The sequence below is a fragment of the Sinocyclocheilus anshuiensis genome, unplaced genomic scaffold (assembly GCF_001515605.1).
Source record: "Sinocyclocheilus anshuiensis isolate Anshui unplaced genomic scaffold, SAMN03320099.WGS_v1.1 scaffold1207, whole genome shotgun sequence".
Lineage (NCBI taxonomy): Eukaryota > Metazoa > Chordata > Actinopteri > Cypriniformes > Cyprinidae > Sinocyclocheilus > Sinocyclocheilus anshuiensis.
This window is the reverse complement of record NW_015539914.1, coordinates 713,783-730,624: the sequence shown is the minus strand read 5'-3', so window position 1 is coordinate 730,624 and position 16,842 is coordinate 713,783. Positions and strand designations below refer to the sequence as shown.

At 37.5% G+C, this 16,842-nt stretch overlaps 1 protein-coding gene across 3 annotated transcripts; it reads left to right on the top strand.

Annotated features, from left to right (window-relative positions):
* The first annotated feature begins 424 nt into the window (after positions 1–424).
* Positions 425–16,106, top strand: LOC107686401 (synapsin-1-like). 3 transcript variants are annotated; one of them, XM_016483370.1, is made up of 14 exons: positions 425–1,271; positions 2,255–2,312; positions 3,048–3,139; positions 3,445–3,601; positions 4,562–4,651; positions 6,120–6,182; positions 6,359–6,501; positions 6,629–6,703; positions 7,690–7,792; positions 7,891–8,022; positions 9,378–9,450; positions 9,983–10,033; positions 10,724–11,330; positions 13,808–16,106. In XM_016483370.1, exons 1-14 carry the CDS (start codon positions 967–969, stop codon positions 13,836–13,838), a joined length of 1,980 nt encoding a protein of 659 aa, XP_016338856.1. In that variant the 5' UTR covers positions 425–966; the 3' UTR covers positions 13,839–16,106. The 3 variants fall into 3 exon arrangements, with proteins under 3 accessions (XP_016338856.1, XP_016338854.1, XP_016338855.1); XM_016483368.1 differs by having other exon boundaries at positions 13,770–16,106; XM_016483369.1 differs by lacking the exon at positions 9,983–10,033 and having other exon boundaries at positions 426–1,271; positions 13,770–16,106.
* The last annotated feature ends 736 nt before the right edge of the window (positions 16,107–16,842 follow it).

Genomic DNA, 16,842 nt, shown 5'->3' with positions numbered 1-16,842 from the left:
TGAGGCTTTTCTTCAAAACCCCTTACAGCATCCCTATAATGTACAAGGACAGTCCCGAGGGAACAACCTGGGTTTAGGTGTGTTGCTCAAGGGCACCATGGTGACAGTTCAAGGATTGCCACCTGCAGAGTCTGAACCTACAACCTTTTAGTTACAAGCTCTTTAATCACTAGGCAGCACCACCCACTGTCAGTGATGTTGAATCGATGTCTTTCGCTTCCTTAAAATGAACACAAGCACATGCCAAATTCGTCTCTCCTCCCCATTCATCACTGTACGCATCTAAACAACCACATCTGTCCCGTGTGTACAGAACGTGCGCAACCGGGAAAACTCATGATGGGTCAGAAAAAATGACGAGGGAAAACACTGAGCGGATTACTAGGATTGGATGGCACGAGTGATGCAATCCCTGCATCCTCCGAAGCCCCAGCCGGATCGCAGAGAATCTGGCCGGAGATTTTGCCTCACCGAGTTTCATTTATGACAATTACTACCCTAACCGAGCAAGCACACTTTTAACAAGTGCCTCTTCGCTAGGACTGTTTTTCTCCACGCCCGTGGAATAGGCTCTAAACATCATCAACATCAATGGAAGGAGCATGAAATCCTAATGCCAATTGTTGAACGAGCTTCTCAGTGATGTAAGTCAATCAGTCACACTTAAGCTATTACGAGCATTTATTTACGCATATTTAATCGTGATTTTAATAAAGCGTTGATTTGGTTTCTTTCATTTGTTGCAGTGCAGCGTTGCATTGCAGCTTTTGCATACGACCTTTGCCTTGAGGTGCACCCTGGAGAATTGCGTATCACTCATTTTCGCGTCTCGTTTTAAACTGAAACGCTCGGTTGCATCCTATATATCAAATACTTGATCGGTTTTCCATTCGTCTTGGATTTTTTGTTTTGCCGTGCAGAATCTACAGGGGATAATTTACAGTCGCATCCCTTTTCATCTTCACCATGAATTACCTGCGACGTCGACTATCGGACAGTAATTTCATGTCCAACTTGCCCAATGGCATGAGCGATTTACAGCGGCCCGATCCGCCGCAGCAGAGCCCAGCCCCGGTGCTTTCGCCGGGCTCTCAAGAGAGGCGTCAACCCCCCAGCCAGTCTACCAGCGCCGGCTTTTTTTCCTCCATTTCCAACGCCGTCAAACAGACCACCGCCGCCGCTGCCGCTACCTTTAACGAGGCCACCGAGAGAGGAATCGGCTCGAGCAATGCCAAGATCCTCCTGGTCCTTGATGACCAGCAGACAGACTGGTAAGACGCATGATCCAATGCATTTTGAATATATAACTTGAAGTTTATGAACAGATTATTCAAGTGTTTGTTTCACGTTTCAGGCTCGCACCTGACTTGTAGCTCGTGCTAATACAGGCCAAAAGGAGTCACTATCCAAATGTCGTGACTCATTAGTCTATGGGCCTTTCTGGCACGCGCTCCCGTGTAGTTGTAGGTGTGCCCGCGCGTGTGTTTGTGCGCATTTCACTATTCAGTCTGGGCCAGTTAATGGAGAAGCAGTGAGACCCTATGGCCAAGTATATTACATTAGCTTTTGAGTCCAGATTAAAAGGTCCTGCGTTGCTGGGTTTAAGAGTAGACTGGTTATAGTGTTAACACAAAGTCTTTGAAAATGACAAGGTAATTGAGGCACTTTTGGAGTTTTCCCAGGTGAAACTCTCTGGAGGACTTATAGGAACCATTTTCAGGATGGATCAAAATGTCCTATTGCGTACTCAAGGAATTATATGTATTTGAGCATATATTTAAAGAGCACATGAGGGCTAGTGACATTTCCTGGAATATTGAAATCAAAACAACACCAAAAAGTTAATTTCATATGCATTCGGATACTTTTTAGTGGAGGCAACATTCCATCCATCCATCCATCCACCTACTTATTTTATTTTGTGACTGAAAAATATGACTTTGCATTCTGAGGTGAAATTGTATGTCTCTGTGTAAAAGCAAATGATTTACAGTTTTTTTTCCAAGTATAACAGTAGCATATAGATATTTATATATTATGAAATTTGCTGCACAAAAACACATAGTTCCAGACATTGAAACAAAACTCATCAGCCTCCCTTACACAAAGAACTCATGCTTGATGAATATTAGAAATACATGACTTTCACAGCATTTCACAGTTGCATAATCTAGTTTGGACACATTTTAAGTGTTTTTGTTAACTATGACTCACGAGTGCAAAAATGTTTTCTTTTTTATCTTTCTTTCTTCAGGGCAAAGGTGTTTAAAGGCAAAAAGGTTCATGGTGAATTTGACATTAAAGTAGAACAGGTGAGATTTTGTTATATTCTTCCAAACAACTCAACAGTGTGAATTAGATGTTAGACTTACCAAACACATCAACTGGCTAGAGATTATTGTTATCACTCTGAGTTGCAATTGCAATATTGAGCCTTTATCATTTCTCCTGTGGCATTTGTTTGTGTTTTGAAAAGGGATGGGGCAATATATCAAAGCTGTCTCTAGTAATGAAATGCAAGATCTAATCGATTATAGACGAGGATAAAAATTGAATCTGTTATGTGAATGAATAATATCATTTAAAATAATTAGTCATGGACGAGACAGATTTGGTAGCAGCTTTACAATAATCCAAAAGTAATTTTGACTATAAGAAACATTTTGTTATTGAACAACTGCTTGAATTTATGTTTGGTTGGAGTTTTATATGTAATACTATTAATTAGTACACACTAATCTAGGGATTTAGGCAAGACTTTGGCAACACTCTGGAATACCAGACACAGGGATTCAAAACGCCTTTTGACAATTCCGCATTTGTGTTTTGAATTTTTTTAATAACAGTGTCAGACAAAAACCCTGTCTTAAAAGGAAATATGGATGGTATGCTTTAAAAAGCCATTTTTGTAGTTTTAACATAACCACACTGGCAACCCATCACAGGCCTCATGTGCTGTTTTAGTATAAATGCTTTGACAGCATCACTTTACTGATCACATGCATTGATCCTTTCATTCCATCTGGTGATTTTCATTGATTTTCAAGGCTGAATTCTCTGAGGTTAATCTGGTGGCTCAAGCAACAGGAAGCTATAGTGTGGATATTGAGGCCATCCGCAATGGCAACAAAATCACAAAGTAGGTTTCACATCTGTTGTAGAAATCTTTCAGAATGTTTTTTTCTAAACTATTGCAAAGATAAAGCATTTAATTCAGTGTTTACTTTGTTGATTAATTCTGCAAACAATTATACAAATATGAAAAATGTATGAGAATAATTAATGCAATTAATGTATGTAATATTTAGAGCATCATTCAAGATGATTAATCAAAGAAAATAAATGTACTGTTTATACTACTGTATATCTGTACTGTGTAAATAGATAGATTTGCTGTAATTATAATTACTCATAATAATTACCAACATTTCTCTGGTCATTTAGGTGTTTCAAGCCAGATTTTGTGCTGGTGCGACAGCATGCTTTTAGCATGGCCAAGAATGGCGACCACAGGAACATTGTGATTGGACTTCAGTATGCTGGTCTGCCCTGTGTCAATACCCTTCACTCTGTCTACAACTTCTGTGACAAACCATGGGTGGTGAGCACTGCATACATCAGTCCATATTGATTAGCCAATTAGGGATGTTCTTAGGGTGTCCAAAATGGGATTAGTAATGTACTTTAAACATCTTTCCATTATAAAAAAAAAACAAACACATTTTCGTATTCCCACAGTAAAGGAAAGTAGTGTTTTCCAGGCTCAGAAAAATCATGGAAATGAATCAAATTGGTAACACTTTACATAAAGCCTTAAAGCAAAGGTATTAATAATATACATTGTATTAATGCATTATGACTTTTCATAAATAATTGTACCCAAAGTTAAAATGCATTATAATAGCTGACGGTTTGTCTGTCTTTCGTTTTAATGCATTATACTTTCTAAAGGTGTAACAATGAATAGATATGTATTTTGATGTATTATAATTGTAGTTACAATTATTCAATTTAGAAGCTCTAATTCAGGCTTTATGTTGCTCTTGTATAGAGAGAAATATATAAATCAAATAATTGACTTAAGTGAATAGTTTTTTTTGTCAATTCTTTTCAATGAAGTAGGTCAAGCTGCTCCACAAATCAGACTAAATAAATCATTTCCCAAATGGTCTGAATCAAAATGATTTTTAACGATCTATCAAGATGTTTTTTTTTTATCAACTGAAAAGTTCATGAAAAAAAAAGATTTGTCGAAAAGTAAAAAAAAAAAAAATGTAGGCGGAATGTTTTTCCTCCTTTTTCAGCGTGTTCAAAGTTCTATTACTCAATACCAGTTTAGGAACAAACCTCAGAGTGTCACCTTTCAAAAGAGACCAAAAGCAAGCATATACTCCAAATGGTTCAAGAACAGCATGCAATTTACTTTGGGTATGCCTTTTTAGGCGTTTAAGGCAAATTTTACAGGAATTCTAAGGGGTTAACTATTGCTGCATAATAGTTGTCTCTATGTTTCTATGTTTATGTATGTATGTCTGTGTGTGGGTCGCCATGCATCTATCAGTTTGGTCAGTTGTCCAGATTGTACAAGCAGTTGGGTCCAGAGGAGTTCCCACTGATCGACCAGGTTTATTACCCCAACCACAAGGAGATGGTAAGTGTTTAACCATCTGTCCCTGTCCCTGGCCCTCTCCTGGCCCTCCTCACCAGTAAACCCTGAGCTATAGGGCTCTAGACGGTCCCACTGGACCCCACACAAAGCTCCCATCTGTGGCAGGGACAGCAGTGCCTGGATGCAGTAAACAGTAAAATATAAAAGACTCATGCATATTCAGTGCCCCAGTTCAGCAATGCTCCACTCAACTTAGCATAGTTATAGCCCTGTCTAGACTAGAAATTTCATAAACTCCAGACTAGTGTAATTGTGTGGTACATCACAGTTATTATAGACATAGTTCAGGTTTTAATAGGAGGGGGAAGCTTGCCGCAGTGCCACCACCACCTCCTATTCCTCCACTGCAGGCATCTTCACACATAAATGATCCCAGACACACTCTTTGCCAGAATGTTTTTCTCTCTCACTGGCCTTTTTCTAAGATAAAGGACAGCAGACTCAGATGTAATTCAGTGGGCTCATTTTGTCCCTGAGCAGAAAGATTTTGCTCTCACATTTCAATTACTGCAGCAAGCATTATGAATAAGATTCCTATCAAGCACCACTGAGACTGCAAATACAACATGTTCTCCTATTAATAACCAATTCAAAGTAAAGCAACTTGTTGTTGGTGTCATTTTCTATTTAATAATTTATTCGGATAAGAAAAATATCATGCTAATATTGTGTATTAATATTTGCAATAAAACATGGTTGAGTAATGGCATGTATATAATTCTTTATTTATACACACACACACACACACATTCTTGCATATGTGGTTTATGGGGACTTTCCATTGGCGTAATGGTTTTTATACTGTACAAACTGTATTTTCTATTGCCCTACACCTAAACCTACCCCTCACAGAAAACTACTGGCAATTTTTTAATTTCATAAAACACCATTTAGTATGTTTTTTAAGCCTTTTGTTTTATGGGGACACAGGAAGTGTCCTCATAAACCATATATACCAGAACACACACACAGTCACACACACACACACACACACACACACACGCTACTGTCAAACATTTTTTATGTTTTTGAAGGAAGTTTCTTATGCTCATCAATAATACATTTATTTGATCAAAAATACAGTAAAAATAGTACAATTGTAAAAATGTTTTCTATTTTAATATATTTTAAAATGTAATTTATTCTTGTGCTGAATTTTCAGCAACTATTACTCCAGTCTTTTGTGTCGCATGATTTTTCAGAAATCATTCTAATATGCTAAGAAATATTTCTTATTATTATGAATCTTGAAAACAGTCGTGTGGCTTAATATTTTTGTGGAAACTGTGAAAACTTTTTTTCAGGATTCTTTGATGAATAGAAGGATCAAAAGAACAGCATTTATTTGAAATAGAAATGTAACATTATAAGTGTTATATTAATAATATTATATTATAATATGTTATATTATTATTCTTTAAACAAATCTTCATATATCTCTCGTCTTCAGATCACTACACCTGGCTTTCCTGTGGTTGTGAAGATGGGTCATGCTCACTCTGGCATGGGAAAGGTATGACTGAAACCCTTTCTTAGACATTCCTGTCGATTGCTGGTTTTTTAAATATATGATAAAAATGTCATTCATTAAACTAATTAGAAATCTCAAACTATATATATTATTTTATGACTTGTATTGGTCTTTTTGTGATTACAGCTGTATCAGTGCAATTCAAATTCTCTGTACAGGTCAAAGTGGACAATCAATATGATTTCCAAGACATTGCTAGTGTTGTAGCTTTGACAAAGACGTATGCCACATCTGAGCCTTTTATTGACGCCAAGTATGACATCCGAATCCAGAAAATCGGTGACAATTACAAGGCCTACATGTAAGAGTCTAAAACCATAGCAGTGTTTTCATGTCAATACGACATGGATGGAATCTGTGCCTTTAACAATATCACTGGAACTGATTGTAAAACACTGTGCCATACCTGCTGTTGTGTTACTGGACAGGAGGACATCTATATCTGGCAACTGGAAGACCAACACAGGATCAGCCATGCTAGAGCAGGTGGCCATGTCTGACAGGTACACACATCTTACAGGATGTTCCTTCTACCATGACACAAGGCATATTATACAGTTCCTATAACATGACATTAGATAACCTTGTTATATGTTTGCTCATCTAAAAATGACATATTTTGCATAATTTAGCATGTTATGTTTAATGCATATCATATATGCTAATAGGTTTTTTTCAAAACCTTGTGAGCCGCCTCAGTAGACAGCACTATCGGACATTACATGACACTAAAATACCTCATTTAAGACAAAAGATACCTCTTAAACAGCATCACATTTTTTATTCAAGACGGTGGATGAAGTGAGAGAAATGTTGAATATAATAATAATAATATACTTATTTATTAAGTCATTAGTAATTCATTCAGAAAATTGCTGAAAATTGCATTGCTTTTTTGGACATTGCGGTGCATTTCACATGATTTGCTGCCTAAGTAAAGTATGTCAAATCAGCCACTTAATGACGTTCAATTTTAGTTAGGATGCAGAGGGCAGCAAGGCAGCTCAATAGTTTTTGGAACAAAATTAAATGCAAAAATGAAAAAGCTCCTTGTTTGCTCCTTGCTACGTAATTTGGTCAAAACAGTTGTGATTGTATATAAATATTACTATTTATTAAATATGACTTAATTACATATATTTAATTAAGCCATATTGCTATTTTGGTTTTATTTCAATAAATAATGCAGCCCTAATAATCTTAGTGATGTAAAAGTCATTTACATATAAAAAACTTTTTTATTGATGATGGAATTGTTTTTCAGGAAGAGCGTACACTGAACAAGTAACATATTTTTCTTGAAATGGATTTATTTTTAAACGAGTTTAGTTTGCTAGAGGATTTTCAATCAAAACAGTCGAAGATACCAAGCCAAATATTAATGTTTTGCACTGCAGTAATCCTGATTCCCTTGTTTACTCTGGGCAACAGTGTGGGTGGATTCTTTTATTGGACTGCATAAGGTCATCATTTGCGATTTTCCCTGCAGGTATCGTATGTGGGTGGACGTATGCTCTGAGGTTTTTGGAGGTCTTGATATATGCGCTGTAGAGGCATTGCATGGTAAAGATGGTCGAGATTACATCATAGAGGTAACAACATCTGCAAAAAGAGTCAGCTTTCAAAATAACTATAATAATAATAATATCCTTAATGCCCTGGGCAAACGCTCTGTGTGTGTGTCTATTAGGTGGTGGGCTGCTCAATGCCTCTCATAGGAGATCAGCAGGATGAGGACCGGGCTCTAATAGCTGATCTTGTTGTGGCTAAAATAAACCAGACCGTGCCACACACTTCAGCTCCCACTCCAGTCCGTTCTCAGGTTAACACATTCGCTTTAAAACATCCTCATATATTCTCAACCCAGGCTCAAAGGAAAACGTGCCTGTGGTGACATTCCTGCAAAATTATATTATGTTACTTCTTGTATGCTTCGTGTCACAAGTGAAATGTGAGTGCCTCTAAAAGCATGTTCAGCTTTATCTGCAACAGGTGAACATACATCTGGAAATGTTTTATTATGGTGTTGTTGTACGTAATGCAGCATTTTGGAAATGAAATGTCAGATTAGGGGTGCGCTATCGCATTTGAAAATAACAAAACAAACATGAGCTAAAAAAATGCATTTGCTGAAACAACCATGCAATTTTAGCTTGCTTCTAGAAGTCTTTGAGCTCTTTTATGGTAACTCGTATGTCACGGGACTTGTGCCTGAGCACTCTGCATTGCAAGTGCAATGCTATACCAGGTGAGCTGCTGAGCAATTTTACTATGTCAGAAAAGCCATACATGTGGAGCTGGTTATGTGATGCAAATGTCAAAATGTATTCGTTTACAAATCATGTTCTACAGCAAAAGGCTTTTTCTGCAAGGAACAGCACAAAAATAAGTATTTATGAATCAATAATCTGCCCCTGTAATCATTATTTGTATGAAAAGGAATAAAAGTTGTATATTCTCATGTGAGATGTTAAAAAATATTTGCTCTGTGCAAATTTTAATGGGCTGTTCAGTTTGAGCTGGCCTGTTGGCCACTCAAAGTATTGCTACTGCTAACTGCTTGATAGCATATCTGACCTAAAAACATGCATATAAAAACTGTAATTTCTGCTTATGCAACATTAAGCAGTGCAATGCTGCTGAATAATACAGTAAAATGGTATAGTTTCCTCCCACCAGTCAGTATTTATTGTCAATTTGTTCAGCAGAAATATGCAAAACTTGTAGTCACAGCATGAGTCTGAGATCCTTTTTGATTGCAGTGCATAGATTGATATTCTCCATTATTCCCAAAGCTGTGATTGTAATGATTCATAGCCACACAGATGGGAGAGAATGAGAGTGAGAAATGCCTTTAATGCATAAGTTAAGGACATCATTTCTCATCACCTCTGCATCAAATCGCTTGGTTTAATTCCCTCCACATTTGTGCTAAACTGATTGCCTGAAGATTAATGACTGCACTTTTGTTGGCCTCAGCCATTTATTTATGTTTCTATAGTGATGATAAGCAATTTTTGAGATTACAGCTGTTTGGAAGTTTTTTAATGAAAGTGACTAAAGGCGTTTCTAAAAATACTAAAGCTTGCACTGAAATTTGTGTGTGCCAGCATTCTGTTTCTCTGTGTGGTTTGGTTTCTGATATACTCTCCTTTTTATGTTTGTTGTGTATTTTAGGGCCCAGCTGTTTCACCTCAACCCATCTCTCAGTCTAGTTTCCCCCAGGCGCAACAGCGCCCTCCTCCACAGGGTAAGGGATTACACTGAAATAATGAAGCCAACCTTTTAGGCAGTGAGTTCAGTAATGAAAATTCATTCATCATTTACTCACCTTCACATTCTGCATGACTTTCTAGCTTGTTGAACACATAATGAGATATTCTGAAGAACACATAATAAGATATTCTGAACAGTGCTTAAGCTGCAGTTTTACATACTATGAAAGTAAACTTGCGATTTTTACTGCCAAACTCCAAAATGGTCATTTTGTACCATAAAAGTGCACCATGAAAATAGTACATACAAAGACATCTTATGAAAGCATACAATAGTTTTACAGGGGAATAAGTTAAAATATATGTCATTATTACTCATAATCTTCCACCCCATAGTTTTCAAATATGCTATATGACGACACATTGCAACAGGTTTGACACAATTGATGCCGTATATTATATGGGGAACATTTTTAGTGAATAAAGTCTTAAGTTTTGATCTGTTCATCACACAAGTCTTGAAATATAGCTTCTGGATAGCTTAATGTACTTTTTGAAATGATTTAGGGCCTGTTCAACTGACGTCATCAGAGAAGGAATGCCATTCCAGAGGTGAAGGTAATTTTACAAGATTAGTAATGTGCTCTAATGAAGTAAATAGTTTTTTTTGTTGTTCCTTTTCATTACATGCAGACTTCAGTCAATCCTTTGTATTACATGCCAACACCAAAAGACATAGGCTGCTCAATATCCATTTTCACTGCCGATTATAGATTCTTCCTCTGTTATTCATTATTGCTTAGAAAGATACTCTGTTTGTGAGTTCCACAAAGTCATAGTTTTACAGCAGCATCTCTGGGCATGACCAAAAGCGTAAATCTTATTGGTTGGCCAATGTTCTTTGTGGTTCGATGGAAAAGAGATTAGAATACTTCTCTGTAAAAAAAACAACTAAATTCTCATCGACAGCATGCAAGTGTTCATGTTGGTCTGAGCTGATGTGTTAGCAGCTGTTGATTCAAATGAAAATATTTATCGCACCAAATTTCATGACAAGCTTCCTTGGTGTGAATGGGCCTTTATGGTAAAAATAACAAATTACTTTCACTGTATGCAAAACTGAGACTTTAGACATTCAAAGAAAGTCATACAGGTTTGGAACGACATGAGGGTGAATAAATTAAGACAGATATTTCTAAATACCAATAGATCTCTGGTTAACTGAATAAAATGGTTAATAGTTTGTGTTTAATAGTTTGTGCTTATATTACAACCTGTTTACACAGTAAAAATGAGCTCTGTTTTTAGGAGGTCCACAACAAGCAGCTGCTAGCACTACTGCTGCCCGTCAAGGAGCCCCACCACAGCAGCGTCCGTCTCCCCAGGGCCAGCCCCCTGCCCAAACCCAGTCTGTGGCCAGTCCTAATGCTCAGAACCCCCCTGCCCAACAAACCCGGCCCAATCAACCCCCACAGCGACAGGCCAGTCAAGGGGCCGCAGGTCAGCAGAGGCCCGCAACGGCACAGGGTCCCGTCCGTGGCCCGGGTGGCTCTCCTCAGTCACCGAGGCCCCAGCAAGGTGGTACCCAACAGCAGCCACAGAGGCCTCAAACTGGCGGCCAGGGTCCCAAACCAGCTGGTCAGCCTCAGCAGAGGCCTCAGCAGCCAAGACAAGGCCAGCCAACCAGGCAGCCCACCCAGGGTGGACCACAGCCAACCCAGGATGCCCCTCAACCAGCCCTGCAAACGCAGAGCAGTCCTCGCCCTCCTACCACTCAGCAACCACGGCCTACTGCACAGAGCCAGGGAGGTCTAGGAGGCCCAGGAGGTGCACGACCTCCCTTGCAGCAGAAACCCACACCTCCACAGAAACCAAGTCCTGATCACTCGGCTCTGAGTGGATCGCCACAGCTTAAGTAAGATGTTTTTTGTCCTCTGTCATATTTGCTTGAAAATTGTAAGTGCAGTTGACTGGATGTGAAGATTTTTATGATTCATAAGCATCTGGACATGTTTTTCCATTTATTGATGAAGTTTCATCACCCACGCTAATGACTACACTAGATAGATGGTGGCCATTCTCCTCTGCTACATTGTAAAATTCTCAAATCGCATGACAAGTTGATGGTACTGATTGACAGTGACTGTGTGAATTAGGGTAAACCTATCAGGGTAAATGTTGTATAGGGTTGGTTATAAATACAGACCTCCCGATTTGATTTTGATTCACAAGCTCTGAATTTAATTCTATTCTATACTCAAATAATGTGGGTATAATTTGTGTGGGTCTATTTTCTAACACTGCCATTCAAAGGTTTGGGGTCAGTTTTTAACAAGGATTTTGTAATGTTTTGTTGGGAGAAGTCTTGTTTTAAAATGCTGATTTGATGTTCAAGAAACATTTTATTATTATTATCAATGTTAGGGCTGCATAATTAATCAAATTTGTAATCGCGGTTACAATTACGGATGCCATAATCACGTAATCGTTCAAAGTGGCAATTAATCGTTCAAAGTCCACTTATGTTATTCTGCGTGCTTAAGATGTTTTTTTTCCTTCTAATCTACATGTTATCTTGAGGGTTTTTCCATTGTTTTATTTTTAGATTTAGTATAACATTATAAAACCATGCATATTTTTACTTTTTTTATTTAAAGAAGAAACCAATCCAATGTATAGTTTACATTTGAGGCTTAATACTATAGAAAATCAATAAAAGTTTTTCATTTAGTGTTTTCAGCTTGTTTATTTTCATCTAAAAATATGGCATGCAGTTGCTTCAAACAATGATATAAACATCATTCAATGTAAATTGTGATAATCATAATTAATAATCGCAATTACAATTTCAAGGGAATAATCGACAATTATGATGCATGTACAGTATTTGAAACAGAATTTTGTAAAATTATAAATGTCTTAAATTTCACTTTTGATCAATATAATGCATCCTTGATGAAAAGTATTATTTTCTTTAACAACAACAACTAAAAACTTACTGACCCCAAACTTTTGAAGAGTTGAGTACATAATGAAAGAATGTATTTTAAAATGTTTATTTTGAAAATGAACAGCCCAAACTATGCAGTTAAATGTCTTAGTAAGAACACAGAGACAACTGCGGGATGGGAAGCGCTGCATGAGTAGAGTTCAACGTGGGATTGGGATAGGTCTGATGAAGAGTGTGATTAAACAGAAAACCTATGTTTTACACAGTGATGTCACGGTAATGTTATTTTTTATATAAGAGACTAGATTGTGACCAGCTAATTACTGGTATGATTGGTAATTTCTTGCCTTGCCAGTCACTTACAATGACATGAAACCCTGTGTTGTCCTAATTCACACAGTCATCACAATATCTTCCTATTTCAAAATAGGAATGGTGCAAGCTCAAAAAATTGGATAAAGCCTAATGGAAAATTGCCTGAAGTCATCTATGTTTAACTTTATTTAGCTAAAGCATCCCCTCCCCCAATCTATAATCTAATAATTTTGGTATATATTTCATATTTTAGCCATGAGTGTATTGGCTACTACCAAGTATGCAACAGATGAGCATGAAATGAATGGATAAACACATCCAAAAGCTCCTTAACAGATTCTGCAAAGCATACTATGATGACTTAAATTCCTTTAAATATTCATAAACAGATTTTGATAATGTTGATGATAATAATGAACATGACATTTGTTAATAATAGTGATAATGATGAATGTGGCTCATACATATAGGCAGATGCCTAATTAAAACACTGGAGATACAGAAGTATGCACATTAGATGATCTGGTATTTTGCATGCCGAAGATGGCTTCCTTCAGTCTTACACCCAAACCATTCATGCACTTGATTGTGAAAAATGCATTTTTCTGAATAAAAATGTGCATTTGATCTATTTTCACTGTCAAGCGATGATTGAACCGATGAATGTGTTCATCTTATTCCCACTATTCCTCAATACAGTTCTAAGGTGACTAATACAATATAAAACCGATTCTTTCAAAAACCAAAAAAAACATACTATTTATTTATATTACTGAGATGTGCCTTTGCACTTGGTTCTTTATTTAGGAATAGTGGCCAAGAATAAACAATGGCGCAGAGTAAAGTGCATGTCTCTACATCCAGAGATGCCATTTCTCATAAGTCCAAGGGCTGATGTAAACATTGCACTTGAGTCATGATTGCTTAAATGAATGACACAAAAGAAAGCATATGAATTTCAATCTCTCTCTTTCTCTCACAGCTTATTTATTTTTCTCTGCCATACCTTTATAAAGCCATCTCCATGGGTTTGCTGCATGACTTTAATAGCCTCTTCCTCTCCTTTATTGCCACTTCTTCTCTCTGTAGCAAATCCCAGTCTCTTACCAATACATTCAACATTCCAGAAACGCCGGCGGCCCAGCACCAAAATCCTAGTCAGGACGAAGCCAAGGCTGAGACCATCCGCAACCTTCGGAAATCCTTTGCAAGCCTCTTCTCTGTGGAATAAACACACACACACACACACACACACATACACAGACAGAGAGGTTATGCAGTCTTTCTAAAAATCATACAAACACAGACACTTGTCAATTATACACAGGAAGGACCAATTATATCGCACATTGCAGTGCACTTCAGATCTGTGCACATCAATTTGCAATGCAACATAAATAAAACACTGCCTGCACTGCTAAAGACCGCAATATGAAGTGAGATATCACAGCATTATTGCAGTTAAATCTTTTAACACAACTGAATTCTTTAGACACATTCACAGTTTTTCGAGGCCAACTGATGGAGGGAGGTGTGAAAATAAAATTCCACACACAGAAACACTCGCACGCACCCTTTTACACTACCTACACAGTGACTGGACCTGCATACACTTAGCACACGTGCTTTGCCTATTCATTCCAGTCTCCTGTTATTAACTAATAATCCTAGATTGCTTTTGAAAATGAAAAGTTTTGGTGGACATTTTGTTGTAAAACCATCCACCGCCACGCTCTCTCAGATATATGATATCTGAAGTATGTCTGCTAATTGTCTGAAGCATGTTCTGTTACGATAAGGGGCACCATCTTATGATTTTAACAGTGCACCACATTGTAATGTAACCAAATGTTTTATTGTTCCGTATTTTACACACTTGAGCAGGATTTTAGGATTTAAGCACAAGCTTCCATCATCGAAACTAACTAGCTGTTAGCGCTAGCCACTTGCGTTACTTGCATGTCACTTAAGGAGAACGTAGTCGCACAATGTGGGTGGTCTTGCTTTGTGTCGTGACGTTGCACCTAGATAAGGTAGTTGTAGTGAAAACGTTGTTTCATTTTCGTGAGCAAGCTGTCGCTGCTTCCCTGACGTCCCTTTTCCTGACAAGACTCACAATTGTACACACTTCAACGTGTTTAATATGCCTTAGCCTGATAGGCATACAAAAAGAGATTGGTTTTGTGTAATCACATATGTCTCAGGGACGTCCTGAAGAGAAAGACGCAATGACCTAGCGTCACTGATCAGGTCTTCCAACCCATTACTGTATAGAGTTATTGATTGCGAAAGCCAGTAAAGGGAGGTATCCGTCGAATGTATTTGTTTGCTATATAAACATGTTTGCACACTAATACTGTAACACTTGAGAACATATGAGATGGGTGAAAGCTCAGGAAGGTTTGTTGCATCAAGAGAAGGTATATTTTGCATGCCTGGATGAGTATGTAGGTGTTTGGAGCTGCTTGTTCATCACACTTGGGCCCTATGAAAACGCAAAGCCAAAATACAAAGCCAAGGATGCCATCAGCAGCAAATGTCTTCACAAAAAGATCATCTTTAGAGGAGATGCTTTTCACATGTTGGGTTTTAGACTAAACCGCATTTAGTATGTCCCAGTGTGATCCCAGTTACACAATGTGGATCCTAAACCAACTACTCCTGAAATGCCATACCCAAGGAGTTTAGAGCTGAACCGGCAGTGTCTTCCACAAGTGTGGATAAAACATCCCAATACTGGTGTGTTTTAGGCAATATATTTAGTCAAGGCCATTCCAGGAGTCCCGACCCAATCCCGAATCCTCCTTTGCTTTCCCGCTCACCAGTCTGTTGTGTATTCACAGTTATCCTTTTGTGACAAATGGTGCGTTAATGTGTATATATATGTATAATGTAATGTTGTACCGTAAACTGTCTAAACCAAATAGAAGTGTTGTACAGATCTTAACTCAACAAACGATGCAAACGCCCTGTATTTGATTTGATTCTCAAAAGGTGATCATTGTGGGTCTTGCATAAGACAGGATTTTAACTTCAATCAGATGTGATTTAGGTTGTGCAATATCTCCACTGTAAACTAAACCTAACAAGTCTGTGTTCTTTATTTGACCCATTTTGTGACAAATGCAGTTGTTAAAAGTCATCTTCAGTGTAAGTAGCTTGGTTCACATATGTGGTTATCTAGATGGTCCTCCATGATATTGTTGTGGCTCAGGCAAACTTTCAGTGCTTTTCTGTGTGGTCATGTTTTTACCAATTAGGATAGATATGTATGTTAAATGATGGCTTTAATGAATGTCTAATGACTAACTGTATCACTGATGCAATCAAGTTTCCGAGGCAAATGAAACTTCAGTCATTTATTTGAATTTTGCAGGACTTATGGAACCCATGTCTGAGGGTTGTACTCCACAGTTTGGTTTAAGTTTTTTTTTGGCATATTTTACATTTGTGTACTTTCTGTTTTTATATTAAAAGGAATTATCTCCTTTTAAAGAAAATATATTCAAATGGGTCATAATTTCTATATAGGTTTGACTGTTTGATTCTCAGTGAATTTTATTGTCTGTTCATGCCTGCCAACTGTATAAAGGAAAGATATAAAATTAAATTACAAATATATAAAATTATAGTCTTAAATTCTATTAAAATGAGAAATATTGTTAAACATCGTGTAGTATTACACAAACAGATGCAACTTTGATGTGATCTTCAATGTAGCTTAATAATGGTGTCAAATTACTATGCTAAAATGTGCACATAATCAATAAAGTCTATCAAATAAATATGCATCTCCTTACTCTTATGTTAACAACCTCTGTTTGGAATGTTAATCATAAATATAGCCTAATGCCTACTGAAGTAAGCTAAAGATGTGATGCCATGGAATTACTTCAGTGAGTTGATTCAGTAGCCGGTCTGAATGATTCGGTGAGTTGATTCAGTGAACGATTTATCAAACTGATTCAAATCGTTAACGCGTTGTTTTTTTTCCTTCCATATTTCTGACATGGCATGAACGCACCACAATTCTCACACCTGCAACAACATTTTCCCTCTCATCCCTTGTGAACAGCTGCATATAGGCTAGTCTACCTGCAAGCTGTTTATGGTTGTCAAGCTACATAACAACATATGGCACAACTAATAGTTCACCCACAAA